The sequence below is a fragment of the Eulemur rufifrons genome, chromosome 6 (assembly GCF_041146395.1).
Source record: "Eulemur rufifrons isolate Redbay chromosome 6, OSU_ERuf_1, whole genome shotgun sequence".
In the NCBI taxonomy this organism is placed as follows: domain Eukaryota; kingdom Metazoa; phylum Chordata; class Mammalia; order Primates; family Lemuridae; genus Eulemur; species Eulemur rufifrons.
Genome location: NC_090988.1, coordinates 93,425,309 through 93,445,426, shown reverse-complemented (window position 1 = coordinate 93,445,426; position 20,118 = coordinate 93,425,309). Strand labels below are relative to the sequence as shown.

The following is a 20,118-nucleotide window of genomic DNA, read 5'->3' as shown; positions in this document are numbered from 1 at the left end:
TTAATGATATCTGATAGACCCATCAGCTAGCTTAAACAATCATCACCTCTTGACCAATCTTGTTTCTTATGTATGTCCACCCATTCCTTCTACTCCATATTATTTTAAAACAATTTCTACAAAATGAGGGTAATATCTGCCTCAAAACATTAGGATGATTAAATGAAATGTGTAAACTGAGCAGAAAGGTACTAGTATAATACTTGTAAACTCCATTGGTTCTCCCAAGAAGACTATAAGAGAAACAAACTATTTGAATCGCAACATCTTACTTGATTTTGTAATATTTAAGTTTCCTCCCAACCCCCTTTTCTTTCCACAACATAAAAACAGAATACTTATACTTTGTCTTGAGAATTTATTATGTGCTTGAGATAATTCTTGAGTTTTAAGATAAAAAAAATCATTAGGATTAAGAATAAGTATTATTGTCCAGGTACATATTGAAAAATGGTAATATATTCTCTCAGAATACATCAGTGGTAAAGAAAAAAAAAGAAACAAATGGTAATATAGTTACTTATATTTTCTGATAAGAAAATATTTAGAATTTATTTTTTTCTAATTGGGGATCTTTGTGGACAATCCTCCCTAAATGAATGATAAAACCTGCAATTTAAGAAGTCAAGTTAGAAAGTGAGACTATGAAATTGAAAGCAACCGTAGAAAATAAGAAACAAGCCACAATTTGTGGAGGCATTAAACATCTCCTGGCAGGATACACCATATTCTTCAAGTGAAAAACAGAGTAAGGGAAGATGTTTGAAACTAGCCTTAACCTAAGAGAGAAAGAGATGAATGGGGGTGCAGTGGGAGATATTTAAGAAGAAAATAATTCCAGAGACTTAAATATTCTATATTATTATTTTCCTGTTTCTTATGATGTAGATGCCTTATTAGAGGAACTGGAGCGCTCCACCCTCCAGGACAGTGATGAATATTCCAGCCCAGCTCCTCTTCCCTTGGATCAGCTTTCCAGAAAGGAGAATAACCTTAAGGAGTCTTCAAATATTCTTTCTGTTCAGGATAATAAAAGTCCTTTGCCGGTAACTTTTCATTTATTGTAGTACCTTAAATATAGATGTTTGGGTGCATTTCTGAAAATTAATTGTATCCCCCACAATGTGGTATGAAAGGAGAAATCATATATCCAAGAAAGAGAAAAAAAATAATTTCTCAATGTTAGTTTAAAGATGGTTGTTTTGGGAAAGAGGAGGAGAATTGAGAAAATTATTACAGAAGAATAAGCCTTTGAGAACTAAATTTTTTCTAATGAGGGCATGGTCACAGGTAGGGTGTTGCCTGATTCACCTGGGATACTCTGATGTTACTGTCTGGACATCAGAGTTGCATGTTGCAGTTTGACTGGAATGACACTCATTAAGGCCAGAGATCACCTGAGAAAGGCCAGATGGCAGCTCAGATAAGTCTTCTCAGGGTGACTTTTCAGGGTCACCACTTTCTAGGTCTTTTCTGTTGGATAGATTAGGAAATTCAATTGTTAATATTCCCAGAGATGATGAAGCTCTAGGAAACCAGCTCAAACTAACCAAACTCACAAGAGGTGATGTATTTAAAAAAAAAAAAAGTCAAATTTATTAATTTATGGTTAGAGTTAAAACTATCAAGTAAAACAGATGTTAGTATTTGCTGATATATGTATTCTCTTTCTATGGATAAGTCCATATGAAACGACATCATAATTAGGTTATTGATGAGAATGGAATTAGTGTAAGAGGAATTAAGTGGATGCTGTTCATAGCTGGTATTTTTGAACTGTGATATTCTGATTCATCCTTGTACAGTATTAGGAATAACTAGAAGGACAGATCTGAAATTTGAGCTCAGGGGTAGGTTCCCCCGCTAACTGTTTTTTTCTTCCGGGAACATCCACACAGTTTTAAGGATACTCATTCATCTCTCTGCTAGGGAGCTATTGTATTTGTTGTCATTGTTAGATTGTAGCCATAAGGCTCCTAACTGGTCTCCTGCTCTTGCCCCTCTGTACTCAGCTCTCAAGATAGAAGCCAGGGTCATCCTTTAAAACTTAATGTGTGGTACTCGGGTGCTGAACACCTTGAATACGCTAACTTGATCACTGCACATTATATACATGTACCAAAATCTCTTCTGTAGCCCGTAAATTTGCACAAATAAAAATAAATAAATAAATGAACTTAATTCAGACCCTGTCATTCTTCTACTCAAAACCCCACAATGACTTCCCATCTCATTTGTTGTAAAAGCCGCAGTCCTACATTGACCGTTGTGGTGTGATCATATGTTCCGGTTTACAAACCCGGGTTTATGCTTGTTTTTCTGACATCCTATTGACTTTACCTTTTACTCCTGGTTTTCAATTTTTTTTTTTTTTTGACATTTTCTCATTAGTTTTTGCATTAAAGTAAGCCAGCAATGGCTTAACAGACCTCTATTTGGTTCTTTTGTCTTCTTCGATGGTCTCATCTAGTAGTGTGTAAAACACACACCATGAACAGAGTTCTCACTTTATTATGACTAAATCCAAAAGGTGACTAATGATAGCTCGTCTTTTTTCCTCATCCTGTTCAGACGAAACTTAGCAGCAACTTTTCAAGGATAATATGCAGGGTGCTGACTGTTCAGCTTAAGAGCTCAAGCACACCAGTCAGGGACAGCTAACTCCTCTGATCTTAGGTGGTGGCAGAAAAAATGTTGAGGCTTTTTTCCCTGCTGGCCACTTGGCCACCATTCATACCCTGTCATGGTCCATGTGGTGGCCTGTGAGATGCATGGAGCCTCCTCAGAGTCAGTGAGAAATAGGAAATAGATTGCTTGACATGGTGTGGGGAACCTGCAGCCTTCTGATTTCAAGATTGTTCTTTTTTAAGCACCAAAGGAGGCAAGAAAAGCTTCATCTTTCTCTGTTGCACCCCTTTTAATAAAAGGACTTGTTCTGTAAAATTTGGATTCAGTCAAAAGGCCGTACTGAAGGATCCAGAAAGCCACAGGTGGCCCCAAGGCTGCAGGTTTCCCACCCCCACGACTCTTTCAGCAGTCAGCTCAACACAAAACCAAAACCAAAACCAAAACATGTTTAATTTTCTTAAGAAAGCTGATGATGAATGTGTAACTTGCACAAAATATTCACAAAATATTTGTCAACATTTACCATCCAACACAGGGGCAAGTAGAAAGATCACCGACCCTTTGAAAAATCAGAAGGCACAAATATGGTGAGGATACACCGGTATCTACTTCCACAGTTAATACTTATTTTAAGAAGAATGTGCCTGAAGATAGCAATTCAACATGTCATTGTGAAACACACCTTTCCATTTGTGTCAAATGACTCTTCTAAATTAATTTTGCTTGTTTTCAGTTACAAGTTTTCTTGTACTTGAAAATAAATGAGTTGATTCCCTTTGAAAACCATCCAATAATGTCAATTTTGTATTAGTGTCATCAGAACCTCAGTTAGAAAATTTGTTAATTCCAAAATGGCTCAATTTTGCTTTTCATCCAATTCAAAGGATTAAAATAAAACACGTGGAAGTTCATTCTCTGGTCAAAAATGAAACATCTAACATTGTAAATTTAGTTGAAAAATTCAACATTGAAGATAAAATGTTGGTGAGAATATGAATACAAATGTTGGTGGAACACAGCATTGTAGTAAGAACAATGTTCTTAGCAACTAAAAAAAATATGGAGCATAAATGTATTTGGGATTGGTTGTGATGTGTGCAAAATTTATGACTACATCCAAATAAGCTGTAGTATTCTGCCAATCAAAATAGAAACTGTAATTGTTAAAATTTACAAAAATTGTGTACATACACAGATTATATAAATAACCAACCCACAAAACTTTTGTTACAGAAGCTAATATCAAACACTGTACAAACATTTTAGCATGGCTGTATATATTTTCTCTCTGTGTTGCCTATCATCAGTTAGATTTTGGAAATGCCTGAGCCTTTGAAAAAACACCTTGTAAAGCAACCCAAATTTAGGATGCATTATGTGTAAAACAGTTGGAAATTCTTAAATCATTCAACGTACATAGCATGAAAATTCAGCTTTTGGAGTCTTTAGCAAGTTACAATCATGTAAAATGAAGCTTGCAGAAAAGGAAGAAGCTCAAATTTCTCCCTACAAAAGCTGAGGAGGAATTGAACAAATCAAAAGATGAAATCTGATATGGTTTAATTATTTAATTCGAAAATTGTGCTTCAGAAAAATCTTGACGTTGATAAATTTTAACTTCTAATTTTAATTGGATCAATTCTTATTCTCTACCAGAATGGAATGAAATTGTAAAAGGCTATGATTTTGCAGCATCTATGTTTGGTGAAATGTTCAAAAGAATCATAGAGACAACTTGAAATTTTCTCTTGTAAGAATATTGTTGAGTAAAGGTGCTCTGGATGAAGGCAGAAGGCTATACCTATAAAAATATTGGCCTGAAATATTTACACATTTTAATATAAAAAATGGAATTAAGTAGATTATTTAGCAGAATTTGCTCTGAACTTATAGGTTCATCAATATCTAGAAAGGGGTAATTTTCTTAATTAAAAGCATTACAGTCTATAGAGAAACATCCATTAAAAGTATCAACAATTTCAAATATATTAGTCATAAAATGCAGCTTTGAAGAAGATTGCAATTTTATGAAAACAACACCATATTGAAAAAAAAAAACACATGTTGCAGAAAAAGGTTCACCTTACAATGTTAGAGACAATGGCCAAGTAACCAATTAAAGTATGTGACTATATATCAAGAATAATTATTCATGCCATTTAAAAATGTTCAGATAATCATGAGTTTTTTAATTTTATTTTTTTAATGTTCATAGCTTTGTGTCATTTAAAAGTATTTTAGGAAAATTTTATTTTGAAAATATGTTTTGAATAGAATTATTTTATAGGTCCACCAAGATAATAAAACTATTTTTTTGTCAATAAATACACATTTCAGACATTATATAATATGAATTATTTTTAGATCCTCCCCCCTTCACCCTCAAAAGTGTCCCAGTTTGAACAGTAAATTATATGGTCACCCTGTCTGCATGATCTAGCTCCTTTTACTCTCTGCCCCTGTCTGCCTGGTTCACTCTGCTCTGGCCACACTGGCCTCCCCATTGTTCCGCAGATGCTTCAGGGTGCTTTCCCTGCTATTCCTTCCACCTGGATCATGTTACCCCAGATATCTGCTTACTTTCCTCACCTACTGTAAGTCCTTGCTCAAGTGACCTCTTCTCAGTGAGTCCTTCCCTGATCAATATATTTATAATTGTCATCTCTCCCCTACTTCCTATCTTCCACCCCCTGATTAACTGTACATATTAATTTATTTATTATGTTTCTCAACACCAGAATGTAAGCCCCGGGGTAGTCAGTTTTTATTTGATTGTTTTGTTTTATTTTTTGACTGTTACATTGCCAGCTCTGGCACATGACAAGCACTCAATAAATATTTGTTCAATAAATAAATGAAGTGCTGGTCAACCACCCTTTAGATTCACATATTATTTATTTTCATATGTCAAGTTTAATTGTGTTATAGTTCCCCTAGGCACCATCCCATCTAGTTAAAGGGAATTTGCTTCAACCCACTTAGTTTTAATGGTTTCTACCTGAGGATCGTCTGCATCTCCAGTAAATATCTGGTCTCTTAAATCTAGCAAACCAAGACGTCAATAGAAATACAAGTGAACGCATGGACAGATAACATGAAACCAGCCCAACCAACAGCCTATCTGGCACTGTGATCCAACTGAAGGCACACCAACACTAACTTATGGACACCCTCTTCCTTATAGTATGGGTCTCTGGCTTACTTCTCATCACTTCTTCCCTCTTGCTGGGGAAGCCAGGGGAGCTGACCCCTTGCAGGCTGGGTTTTTAGGCAAGGAAGGGCTGCTAGTATTTGTTTATATTGCCAACTACTCTGTTTAGAAGTTGGCCTTTCTCTGCAGAGTGGCTGGTAATTCCTCTGGCTTATGAAAGGAGATCTCAGAGATATGCTAGTTATCAGTTCCTTTTAGAAGCTATGGATATCCTCTAACTCTAGGTGTTGATAAGCACCAACATTCTAATAACAGAAATTCATTCTTTGTTCTTCTCTGTCACTTATGTGTCTTAGGCGCAGCCCGTGTATACTACTGACATCAAGGAGCTCAATGTCTACAGGTATTTTTTTTTTATTAAACACTTTTAAAAATTAAAGTTATTAGATAATTGTTATCAATCTTTGGACAATAATTTGCTTTGCGAGTGTTTATTATTAGAACTCCTACATCCTCCTTCTTTTTCCATATAGTCTTTGAGCAGAGGTAGAACTCTGCTAAGCTGACTTGGCAACTTCTCAAGGTACCTGGCTTGTAGACACGTTGTCCAGGCTGGTGGGCTCTGCTATTTCCATCACCACCTGAAAAAGTGTAAATTCTTCTAGAGTCACCACAGATGTTTGGCCCAGCTATTCTAGATATCATGCTCCAGTTCACAAAAGAGAAAACACACCTGGAGAAACTTAAGCAAGATTCCAACAACAGCAAAGCTAGGATGAGGGCTAAACTAAGACAATGGGTCTCCACAGCAGACTAATAAGTATATACTTCTTTAGGTATTTATTCAAAATTTATTTAGTGGGTGGAGGGTTTTCGTTTTAGTAAGAATTATGAAAAAAATAATAAAGGTTATGTATTGAAACAGATTCACTTATTCAATCATTTCTCCTGGCCAAAGCAGAATTGACAGTCTGAAAAAATAACAAGGTCAATATTCTTATGCTCTCTTCAGTTGTAGCTTGAAATTTTTAACATCAGAAAACTTTCTGAGAAACAAATTAAAGGGCATACTATAGAGAGTAAAAATTTATGCTTGGTAAAGAGTACTACGGCACATCTTATTTGATTTCAGAATTGTAGCCAGTACTGTACACACAAGAGGCAAAAACAGGGGAAGAACTTGTGCTACAAGAAGTCTTTTTAAAACTTCCCACTTGAGGGCACTTTATACTTTGGTGGAAATGAGGCCAATTTATTAATACATATTGCTGGTTTATTCTAGTTCCAGGATGTTGCAGGGTGAGCATTACTTCTAATCCTCCCTCTCCTGGACCTAAAAAAAATCAAAACAAAGTAAAACAACAACAAAACAGTTCCTGTCACACAACAGGCTCTCCGGTAAATATTTGGTCTCTTAAATCTAGGAAACCAAGACTTCAGTAGAAATACAAGTGAATGTATGGACTGATACCATGACAACCAGCCCTGCCAACAGCCTGTCTGGCACTGTGATCAATTGCAGGCACACCAACACTAACTTACTGCCACTCTCTTCCTTATAGTATGGGTCTCTGGCTTACTTCTTATCCCTTCTTCCCCCTTGCCCTGTATGCCAGGGGAGCTGACCCCTTGCAGGTTGGGTTTTGCAGGCTCCAGGTTAGTTGGCTGTCACGGGCTTCAACCAGTAGGAGGCACTGTGGAGAACTGGAGGGTGAAAAGCAGGGAAATCCAAGGCATTTCCCTCCAAGTTGCTGTCTTTCCACAGTGTGTCTGTCCGTCAGCAGCTAGGTCTTCTTAATGGCTTCAGCTGGAGCATGACCGGTCTGCTGTGGTTCCAGCTTCTGCCCCTGGGCTGTGGTAACTTTTCCTCTTTTCTTTCTCCCTTTGGCTTAGGCATAGTTACGGCTTCCTGCTGTGCCTAATCATGGGTTACTCCATTGTCTTCTGTTTTGCTTCTTAGCTCTCCCATCACCCGTATAATCAAGTTTCTGGGCTAAATTCCTTCTGTTTACTCACATGGTTTGTGTTTTCCTGGCTGGACTTTGATACATTCCCCATTGCTGAATGATACTTGCTGTGTAGGCCTATATCACGATGGGAGAGTGACATAAAATCCAGATGACCTAGTAAATACCCAACAGCCTGATACAAATCCCTGAGGCCGGTATAACTCTGAGCCGGCAGGGCTATATACAGATAGAATATTAGGCTCAGAAACTAGATTCCTGCATTCTGTTTCCACCATTTACTTCGGCTTTCTTAAATGAACTGCACATTGTTTTCAATATACCTTGAAAGTATATTTATAATAATGCCCCCTATAAATATAGCAATGGAATAATATTTCTAACATAGTTATTTGTCAATAGCCATATACGCAGTAATTTAGAAATGTATCTTTTACATGAACAAAAATAATTTTGGTAATAACAGGGAAGAACAATTCATAAAACTATAACAGAGAAATAAATGGGAGAAAAACCCAGCACAACGAAGCCCCTTACTTATGATGTCTGGATTCTTTTAAATGCATCTTTGTGATTCGTTTTATTAATATCTCTGAGTAATGAAGTAAGTTGTTGCTGATGACATAGCTGGGTACCTTTATTATCTTTCAAAAGGTTGGAGAACAGATCAAAGGACTTCTGATTTGAGGTTCCTCTCTTTCCGGGAACATTTCCTGCGGCAGGCACTTTAACTTGTATCATCAACTCTTTAAGGTCTCCCATTTCTCATTTAGAATATTGTGTTGTTGAGTCAGTAACTATGAGGGTATCATGACAATTATCTGTTTCTCCTTCTACACCGCAGTAGGACTCTGGTTAAAAACCAGCAGTATGCCCCAACTGTGAGATGGGAAGGCTTTTAGGAACATACAGCCTCTGATAAGAAAACTACATTTATTCTGTGCTCAGGCACCGGGCAGCAGAATGTGCTCACAGTCCTGTCACCCTTTGTGTTTCCCAGGCTCGAGCCTGTGGCAGCTTTTACTAAGGTATGATGACTAAAGAGTTGTCAGGGAGAGCTCCTTTCTCTGTACCTTCTTGGAAACTTCCGAGAGGGACTGAATCATCAATCATTTGCATACCTGACCATTTTTGCTCCTAGATTAAAAAAAAAAAAAAAAAAGACAAAACTTGCATCTGGCAGAGTGCCATGTTGTACCTGAAAGATAAGCTCTTTTATCTTAAGACAGGAAGATATCCATTTTCCTCCTCCATTTTCCTTGTTATTAAATGCTCAAAAATAAGTCAGTCAGTCAGCAGTGGGACACATTGTCCCCAAAAGACAGTCTTTTTTTTTTTTTCTTAAGAAAGTTATCCATTTTCCTTCTACTTTTCCCTGGCTGGTAAATACATAAAGATAAGTAAAGTAGTAAGTGCATTTATTTATTTATTTTTGGAAGATCAAAACCGGGCTCGTTTTATTTATACACACAGAACAACTTATTTACAACAGTCAGGTATGGACTGACTGGGTACATAACAATAGAAGAGACATTTGTTTCCACAATGGTTGGTCACTGTATAAATTAAGGTTATAAATAAAGGGGGTAAGCCCCACTTGAAGGCACAAAACCTTTTCTCCAAGGTTCTCCAGGGATCCTTTCTTCCTTCCTGTATGTGGACGGGACCAGGAGACTCATCCGGCCACACCACAAGGGGACTTGGGGCAGGGCAGGAGAGCAACTCCACAAACAGAGACACCACCACCCAGTGTGGGAACGCCGGCCCAGCACCCTAAACAGTTTCCTAAACATTCATGCTCATTCCTTTTCACCTCTAACTTGTTAGAATTAGAAAAATGTTTTTCATGTAAACAGTGCTGTTTTAGTCACTGACAACATGTTAATTTTAAACACCACCCTTGACCCAAACCCAGTGCTTTCCCAAGAGGAGGACACCAAGGACTTTGGATGACCTTGGTGGCCCTGAAGCCACCCATTGACAGCTTCTCCCCCTCGTGTCCCCTCTTCACCCCTATTTTTAAAAAGATATTTAGTGAAAGACTTAGAATATTTGCTTTTATTTATGGCTTTGCATCGTGTGACTATATATGTGGGTTGTTAGCTAAATTCTCTTGGTTAATGCTGATTACAAACATGATTCTAGAGAAGGTTACCTCTTCATACTTTTTGACCCAGTGATTCCACTTCTTAAAATTTACTCTATGGAAATCATCAAATATGGGTGCAAATATTTATTTTGCAGTATTGATTATAATAGCAAAAATTAGAAAAACAATCTAGGTATACAACAATAAATGATTGTTTTAAAAATTATAGTACATCATATATTTGATAACTATATAGACTTTAAACATTTTTTGGAAGATAGTTTAGGACAGAGAATGTAAACTTTGCAGTCTGCAGGCCCAAACTCTGTTATTTGCTAGCTGCATTATGTAGAGATAAATTTTGAACTTCTCTAAGTCCCAGTTTTTTATCTGGGGGTGATAATACCGTGTTCTTAAAGTTGTTACACAGATTTAGAGGACATGTGCACACCCCTTTACAGAGAGTCAGGCATAGTAGACTCTCAATAAATGCTAGCTGTCATGGTTGCAAAAGATGGAAAAGTATATGTGTGAGAATAGGAAAAAGTATTATTTTAACTTTCTAAACTTACACACAATCACTTAGTAAATTTATATTTATCTAGCCACTGAGTGACATATCTGTGTGTAATGGAATTATTTGCAAAACTTAATAGCCTTTGTTATTTTCCCATGGGAATTTTTCAAAAACTAACAGGGTCTGTTTTTTTTTTTTCCTATATTTACTAGATTACTACATATTTGCTGAATATTGAAATGTATTCCTGGGAATCTAATTATGCAAATAATGGAGCCATTCCATCTTCAATTGTGTCTAAAATAAATCTTGTTACCACTTCTGTGTCATAACTCTACCTGTTTTGCTTCAAAATATATCATGTGTTTAATATAAATAAAGCCTCTATATATATAAAAAATTAAATTACACACAGTCATAGAAGAATGTAATATATACTCTTCAGCCAAAATGTACAGAGTAATTGTCCCCTGAAAGGGGGATCATGTGTGGTTGAATTTTTTCTTTATATTTCTCTTCAGTTTTCAAATTTTCTACAGCTAACATGTATTAATTTTATATTACATTTATATTAATACATAAAATCATTTAAAAATGATTTTAAATAGGAACCTCTATAGTGTGACTGAATTTATGTAGTTTACTAAAGGTCATTTATAGAATCATATATATGTATGAAAGAGTGTGTGTGTATATACATATACATAGAGATATATATAGTAACTGAGACATACGTGTGAATTTCACTACTGATGTCCCATCTGCCACCCCTGGCACTTCATCTGTTGGCTACGTGCATTAGCTATTTTTCTAGTATATGTAGGGTACAAAGTTAGACACTGACCTTAGAATCTTTACTCCCACCAACTAATCACCATCTCCATAGGTAACTGCTGTCAAGAATGTCTCCTTATACACCTTTGTGTGTACATGTGCTTATAAATTTATGTAAATGGAAAGACATTTTTCATGTTGTTTTGGGCTTTACTTTTTTAAGTTAACAACGTATCTTGGAAGTCTTTCTTAGTTCACATAAATCTACGTCTGCCTTCTTTCCAGCAGTTACATGTTACTCTGTAGCATGAATGAACCGTAACTAATTTGACTCTAGCTCCATTTAGTTTATTTTCAATTTGCTCATAAAACTGTACTTACTGTAATGAATGTCTTTAAACATATATCTTTAGTTATATGTCCAATTTTTCTGTAGGGTAGAATCTTAGAAGCTAAATTGCTGAATCAAAGGGTATATGCATTTGAAATGTTGATAGATGCTGCCTTGCAGAGGTTTTTATAAATTTACATAGCTACTTATGGTGTAAATAAATGTTTATGTACATGTATAATACGGACTTTTGCCAACACTGCATATTGTTAATCTTTTAAAATTTTCACTAATAGATAAAAATTGATATCTCATTGTTTTAAATTGCATATTTAAAGATTAATGAGATTGAGCGTATTTTTATATAGTAATAAACATTTGAGTTTCTTTTTCTGAAATCTGATTTTTAAAAAAGCTTTAGTTCAGGTTTCTATTGTTTTATTATTAATTTATACCTTTTTAAAATTTGAATATTATTTATGTTTTAAATATTTATTTATGTTTAATTTTGTTGAGATTAGCTCTATGCATATTCTTTTCTTTTTTGACTTCACTTCAGAGTTTTATGTCGCTCTTAGGAAAGCCTTCACCCCAAACGATAAAAAATATCCTCCATTTTTTTCTAGTATTTATGTTTAAAAATATTTATATCTTAAATGGGTCTCAAATATATTCATGTATATGATGTGTTAGAGACCTAAATTCATTGCGTTCCAAGTAGGTTGTTATTCATTGAGTTGAATAGTCTTTTTCTGATTTGAAATGCCACATTTACTATATATAAAGTTCTTATAGGTACAGGAGTTTCTGGATTTTCTAATCTACTTCTTTTATCTACTTGTCTGTTTCTTTACCAACAGCACACAAATTTAGCTCTTGTCACTTTATATCACATCTATCAAGACAAGTCTCCTTTCTTTATCTTTTTTTTTCAAAATTGTCTTGGGTGTTCCAGCCCATACATTTTAGAATCAGCTTATTAATTAACTTGAATGATTCTATTAGGATTTTTCTTTGAATTACATTGAATTTACAGTTTAATTGGGGAAAATGACATCATAGTATGCATCTTCATTTATGTATGTCTTCTTTGTTAAAAAATAAATTTTATTGTGTATATTTAAGGTATACAACATGATATTATGGCATACGTATATTGCGTGTTGGGTTACTATAGTTAAGCAAATTAACAAATCCTTCATATCACATAGTTATCTATTTGTTTTGTTTGTTTTTGAGGTAAGAACAGCTAAAATTTACTCATTTAGTAGAAATCCTAAATCTGGTACAATTTTATTACTTAAAGTGCTCATGTGGCACGTTAGATCTCTAGCCTTTTTCATCTTACATATCTGCTACTTTTTATCCTCTGACATACATCTCCCCATTTCCTCCCTCCTCCTCTACCCATGGTAACCACTGTTTTATTCTCTATCTCTAAATATTTGAGTGTTTATTTGAGATCATGAAATATTTTGCTTTCTGTGTCTGGCTTATTTCTCTGAGCATAATGTCCTCCAGGTTCATCCATGTTTTTTCAAAACAGAATCTCCTTTTTAAAGGCTGACTGATATTCCATTGTGGGTGGATATGCATCTGTGTATGTATGTATATTTGTGTGTTTAGATATATATCACAATTTCTTTATTCATTTGTCTATTGATGGACATTTAGGTTGTTTCCTTATCTTGGCTGTTGTGAATAATGCTGGAATGAACAAGGGAGTGCAGATATCTTTGTGAGGCAGTGATCTCATTTCCTTTGTGTTCATGCCCAGAAGAGGGGTTGCTGGGTCATATGGTAGTTCTATTTTTAATTCTTTATAAGCCTCTGTACTGTTTTCCATAATGGCTGAATTCCACCAATGGCAGTGTAAAAGGGGTCCTTTTTCTTCCATACCCTTGACAACAGTTGCTATCTTTTGATTTTTTGATAATAGCTATCCTAATGGGAGTGAGGTGGTATCTCATATTAGTTTTGATATGCATTTCCCTGATGATTAATGACGTTGAGCACCCTATCCTATACCTGTTGGCCATTTTTATGTTTTCTTTGGAGAAATGTTTATTTAGGTCATTTGCCCATTTTTTTTTTTTTTTTTTTTTTTTTTTTGAGACAGAGTCTCGCTTTGTTGCCTGGGCTGGAGTGCCGTGGCGTCAGCCTAGCTCACAGCAACTTCAAACTCCTGGGCTTAAACGATCCTACTGCGTCTGCCTCCCAAGTAGCTGGGACTACAGGCATGCGCCGCCATGCCCGGCTAATTTTTTCTATATATATTTTTAGTTGTCCAGATAATTTCTTTCTATTTTTAGTAGAGACGAGGGTCTTGCTCTTGCTCAGGCTGGTCTTGAACTCCTGACCTCGAGAGATCCACCCGCTTTGGCCTCCCAGAGTGCTAGGGTTACAGGCATGAGCCACCGCGCCCGGCCCCATTTTTAAATCAGGTATTGTGGGTCTTCTTTTACGGCTGTCAATGGTTTTTCTTCATAGAAGTCTTACACATTTCTTTTTAGATTTATTCTTTGATATTTTGTAATTTTGGTTATTATTTTGAACAGATTCTTTTTCCCATTGAAATTTTGAATTGCTTACTGCTGGTCAATAGGGAAGATATGGTCTCATTTTATTCTTGTATCTAGTCACCACCCTGATCTTATCTGGTCTAATAGTTCAATCATTTATCTTACATTTTCCAGGTAAGTGATCATACCATTTACTTTAAAACAAGAGTAAGAGTGCTTTGCCTTTTTTTCCCCAAATATGTAGTTCTTCTATTTTACTTTTAAATGCATTTGATAATGCATTCTAGAATAACACTGAAGATTAGCAATGATAGTAGCATCCAGGTCTGGCTCATCTGTTCACTAGAAATGTGTTTAATATTTGACTTTAAATATGAAGCTTGCTATAGAGTTCTTATAGACACATTTTATCAGGTTATGGAAATTTTCTTCTCCTCCTTGATATTCAACAACAGGAATGGTGGTTAAATTTATTTTCCACTGCTTTCTTAGCAACTATCAGTATGTTTATATAGCTTTTCTTTTATTTGTTAATATAATGAATTATATTAATCTTTTTTACAGTATTGAACCATTCTTGGGTGACTGGCATAAGCACTACCTGGCCATGATTTTTTTAAAAAAAAACACATTTCTACTATTTTTACTTAAGCTTCTCTCTCTGTCTCTCACATACACAGACATGCACACACACACACAAACTGTTCTTTCTTTATAATATACTCACAATTATATGAATATGAAACAATCATTATATACATTATTTAAACTTTCTATACCAGAGATTTCTAACTTTTTCTGTAAAGGCCCAGGTAGTAAATATGTTAGGCTTTGTGGACGACAAGATCTTTGCAGCAACTCCTCAACTCTGCAGAAAAGCCCCTGTGGAGAGTAGGTAAATGAATGGCTGTAGCGAGATTTGGCCCATGGACCTTAGTTTGTCGATGCCTGTTCTATATTCTCATTTACTTCTTGTGTTTTTCCCTGACAATAACCGAGAGGAGATATAATACTTTATAATTTAGATGACCATGGAGAAATAGAGACAAAAGGCAGAGAGAGCTTCTTTAAATTTTCAGTTTAGTACCTATTTTTAAATACTTGCTATTTCTGTTTTAGACTCACATCTAAGGAGTTAATCATTCAAATTGTATTTTCCAGTATTTTATGTGCAGCTTATCCTTTATTTGAGTTTTGATTTATTAATATCATTTTTTGTTGTTTTCTCTCTGTAGTGAGGTCCAAGAGCCGAAGGAATTAACACCACCTTCTAAAACCTCAGCAGCCGCTCAGTTGGATGAGCTCATGGCCCACCTGAGTGAAATGCAGGACAAGGTGGGTACAGCCCAGATGGTAAAGCCTCCAGGGCCCACAGGGGCACCAATTTATCTTTCTGGAACTCAGCTCTGTATTCCCTTGCTTGGGAATTCTTCTAAGTTGTCATTGATTTTCCCAGACTAAATTTAATTCAATGAATTAACTCACCTTTTTACCATATGTTGTTTGAACACAAAAGATAATATGATACAGTAGGCTTTGATCTCAAGGAGCTTGGAGGGTGCTTAGTAAAATGAGGCACAAGCCTCTGTAACATTTACAGAGTAAAAGTCAAGTGGTTTGCAAAAATACATGGAGCAAGCATTAGGAATGTAGAGAGGTTATGGAGATTTCATCAGAGAGGTGGAGATAGGACTTGGGATGGACCCTGAAGAATAGGCAGGGTTTGGACATAAGGAGATGAGAGGAGAGGTCGGTTCAGTTGGAGTGAACCCTGAGGGAACAGGCATCTAAGGCTTGATGGTGTGGAAGGACTGTGGCAGAGACCTGGCTGAGCAGGGCAGGGGAGACCGTGGGCAAGCTGAGACAGAGCAAGGGAGATCAAAGTGAGGCTCTCACAGTAGCAGGTGAGGAGTCCCAACCCCATAGTGAGATAAAATCTGCCTTTTTGTTGTATCCTCTAGTGTACCTCTAGGGTGGAAAGCTCGCATGGCTTAGCAGAGAATGGAAATAAGATAAGTGGGCTTAAGGTTTTATTAAGAGAAATATAATCTAGAATCCTTAAGGCAGAAAATCCAACCATTCTAAATCTAGTTGGAGAATTTGATGTACGCTCATGATGTGGCTATGGAATAATTTTAAGGCAGTATATAAAAATGTCTGTGACTGGGGAGGACAGGGACTTATCTTGGTGGCCCACCTTGGGACTCTCAATGCCCAGCATAGTGCCTGGTACACAGTGAGTAGCACGCGTTTATTAGAGGGACACATGAATAGACATCACAAACAGTTTTCTTTAATGGCTAAAAGTCCTTTGATGGGCTAATGTCTACAATAAAGCCAGGTGGATTGGCTCATTGTGCTGTCTGTCTGAAAATACTAGAAAAAGTTTCCATTAGGAGATTTAATTGTGTTGTATTTCCTAATAGATTTAGCATGCATCTTGGTTTATTTAAATTTTTAATTTAAAATTCCCATTTTTTTTTTTAATAAGTCATATATTCCTCTTGTACAAAAATCGAAAGTCCAAAAAAAAAGTTTACACTGAGCTGTTTCCCTGTCACCTCTGTCCCCCAGCCATCCAGTTCTGCCCTCGGGAGATACTCAGTATTTCTTGTTCCTTACATACCTGTTCAGAAGAATTCTGAAATGTACAAGCAAAGAGAGATAGACGTGGATGTAGATATAGATATATCGTTGTCTTTTTACTTAGTTTTTTTCATACTTAATATTAGTCACCGTTAACAGGCCTTGCAGACAACAACCTTTTTGAACACTAGCCTCTTGAACATTAACTAACATTATATAATAAAGCAGGAGGGAAATCCGTCAGATGATCAAAGTTTCTTAAAGGGAAATGAGCATTTTGATTGGTGATATATTGTGAGGTTATTACGGGCAGTAAAAATGGCGCAAGTAGAGGCCTGAAGGTACAGAGTAGCAGATTACATTCAGGGGATTGTACAGAGCCCGCTGGCCTTGAACAATGGAGGCTTTTACTGCGCAATAAAAGATGAGATAGGAAAGTCAGGTGAGAACAGTGGATGGGCAGCTTTGAAGGCCTGTCTGATGAGTGCACACTTGATGTGGAGGCAACAGAAAGCCGTTGCAGTTTTCCAATCAGAGAAGTATTAAGTGGAGGGTAGCAGTAGGCCCGGTTGGAGAGGAGCAGAGAGAGCCAGCATCAGGACTCGAAGTGGTGAAGGACGGGTTAGGCATCTCTTTTGTAATTCGAGGATCTTCCCTTGAATGGCTTATAATAATTATTTTGGAGTTTTGCTTAAATAAATCCAATCCATCAACAAGTCTTATCTGACCACTTCTCAGCACCTTCTCTCCTAACACTGGTGTAAGTAATTATATAATAGTTTCCCGGTATCCCCTATTGCTTGTCAACACTTAATTCTACACTCAGCGGCCACAGGGATATTATAAACCGGATTCCTTCACTCACAAACTTGAAATCCTACAAGGGCTCCCGTCACCTTGGAATAAACCCCAAGCCGTCACCACAGCGCCCTCTATGATCTTTGCCCCTCTCTCCTACATCTTCCCCTGCTGCGCTCAATCTCACTCCCTCTGCTCTGGCCCCGCTGATCTTTTTGACTCTGTGGCACTCTTTGTGCCAGACTGTTTTCTTCCTCAGGGCCTTCCCTTCCTCTGGAATGCTTTTCCCATAAATGTCAATATTTCTGGGCCCCTAAGTATACCACTCAAATATCTGCTCAAATATTACTTCCTCAGAGGGAACTTCTCTGATCACCCTCGTCTAAACCAATTCTTCCTCACTATTCTGCCCTCTGCCTCTTCTATCTCCATATATAACTTACCATTTCTCTCTCTCTGACATCACATCATATAAGTGTTTAATTGTTTATTGTCTATCACCTGTAGAATACAAATTCCATAAAGGCAGACACTTAGTCTATTGTGTACATTCCTTTATTCCAAGCGCCTAGAACAATGATTAGCACAAACTAGATGTTCAAAAAATATTGTGGAATAAATTAATAAAAGCAAATGTGACTAATTGTTGACCTGGGGTCATCACAAGAGCTAGAAAGGGTATCATCTCCATGCACTCAATTTTCTACGGTAAGAAAAGATTTACAAATGGAAGAAGGTGAGTCAGATTTTATTTGACCTGAGGAGCTCAGAATGAAAGGGAGGTGAAAGCATTTTTATCGGTGTCTTGGAGGAAGGTCAGGGAATGGCTGAGAGCTCCGTCAGTAGAAGTGAGCTTGTAGGGTCACATAGAAGATGCCAATGAAAGTGCGATGCACACTGTCTGGGGAATGGTCACGCTTGAAGTTCTGACTCAGGGGTATGGGGGTGGGGGGAGGGGATGGGTGCATACCTACATGATGAGTGTGATGCGCACTGTCTGGGGAATGGACACGCCTGAAGCTCTGACTCAGGGGGATGAGGGGGACATGGGCAATATATATAACCTGAACTTTTGTACCCCCATAATAAGCTGAAATTAAAAAAAAAAAGAAGATGCCAATGAGGATAAAAGTATATGAGGCTGATTGTTTTTGTGGTTCTTTCCTTACACCAGGTTGCAGTGAAAGCAGATGCTGGCAAGAAGCACTTACCAGACAAGCAGGATCACAAGGCCTCCCTGGACTCAATGCTTGGGGGCTTAGAACAGGAATTACAGGACCTCGGGATTGCCACAGTGCCCAAGGGCCACTGTGCTTCCTGCCAGAAACCAATTGCCGGGAAGGTGGGACAGCCGACACTTTGGTCCTATGGCCATCTGTGTCTGCATGTATGTCTGTGTCTGTCCCTCCAAGGGTTGTTCTTTCTCCTTATATTCTAAGACAGTTTAGTAATCGTCAATAATTACTGATCACTTACAGTGCTCTGGCCTCAGAGCTAAGTACTTTACAAATATTACCTCATTTAATGGTCACATCAGCCCCTGAAGGACTTATTCTTCCCTTTGTACAGATAAGGAAACTGAGGGCTCAGAGACATTAACTGACGTGCCCAAGGTCTAGGAGAGGTAGAGGTATTAATAAGATTTGATACCAAGAGAGTCTGTCTCCCGAGTTTGAGTTCTTAACCATTTTTCTGTATTGCCTTTACTGAGAAGATCTTTCTCACCGATTCCTCTCTTCAAACATACCTGGTCTAAATTTATCGATGACAATTTTCAGCTGAACTCAGCTCCAAATCATAGCTACAAACTCCTGCTCTGAATCATCCTTCACCAAAGCCATGATAAAGGGCTTAGAGACCTCACTCTGCATGGAGTGTGAAATGAAGTGTTCAGACTAGAGGAATAAACACTGTCATTGGGCCTTTATGTCTTCCAGGAGTCCCTCCCATGGCAAGGCTGTAGTTATCTCTTGTCTATCACCCTTGTGCCTATGTTGTTTCTGCCACCCTCTGGGGCAGTGGAGTGGTAGCAAATATTTACAGGCTTTTATCAGAGCGACCAGCTGGGAAAGTGGGCATCCTCTTACTATCCAGAAGGCACGGACAAGAGACCGCCTTAGGTGGAACCTAGGTCTAGGCCTCAGTGTTGTGTAACTCCAGGAGGTGTTGTCTACATGGTGTACAGTGTGAAGAGTGCCCTCTAGAGTTGTACAGCCTGTAGGTCCTAGAGCACTCAAGTGGGCTCCCATGTTGGGCTTTATTTCACTCCCCAGGTGATCCATGCTCTAGGGCAATCGTGGCATCCAGAGCACTTCATCTGTACTCACTGCAAAGAAGAGATTGGCGCTAGTCCCTTCTTTGAGCGGAGTGGCTTGGCCTACTGCCCCAAGGACTACCACCAGCTCTTCTCCCCACGCTGTGCGTACTGTGCTGCTCCCATCCTGGATGTAAGTAAAGCTCCCTTCCCTCCCCACCCCCTGGCTTTCACGTAGCTTTTAATCACTCACGTGGAACCAAGGTCATGTTTTACAACTCTGCAATATTCTAATATCTCTCTGTGTGTTCCTTTTCCAGAAAGTGCTGACGGCAATGAACCAGACTTGGCACCCAGAGCACTTCTTCTGCTCTCACTGTGGAGAGGTGTTTGGCACAGAAGGTACAGCTTGACCAGGGAGGCTGCACCCCACACCCCAGGGGCAGTTGTGAGAGGACCAGCAGGGCTTTTCCTGGTAGCCTTTTGCCCTTGGGCCCCTGG

At 37.7% G+C, this 20,118-nt stretch overlaps 1 protein-coding gene across 1 annotated transcript in view; it reads left to right on the top strand.

Moving 5' to 3' along the window:
- The window catches only part of LPXN (leupaxin), a 33,053-nt gene that overhangs the window by 2,871 nt on the left and 10,064 nt on the right, over positions 1 to 20,118 (top strand). The window contains exons 2-7 of the mRNA XM_069471436.1: positions 889 to 1,046; positions 6,136 to 6,182; positions 15,215 to 15,314; positions 18,538 to 18,705; positions 19,637 to 19,810; positions 19,938 to 20,019. Of these exons, the coding sequence (XP_069327537.1) occupies positions 889 to 1,046; positions 6,136 to 6,182; positions 15,215 to 15,314; positions 18,538 to 18,705; positions 19,637 to 19,810; positions 19,938 to 20,019 (729 nt within the window). The remainder of the gene's footprint in view (positions 1 to 888; positions 1,047 to 6,135; positions 6,183 to 15,214; positions 15,315 to 18,537; positions 18,706 to 19,636; positions 19,811 to 19,937; positions 20,020 to 20,118) is intronic.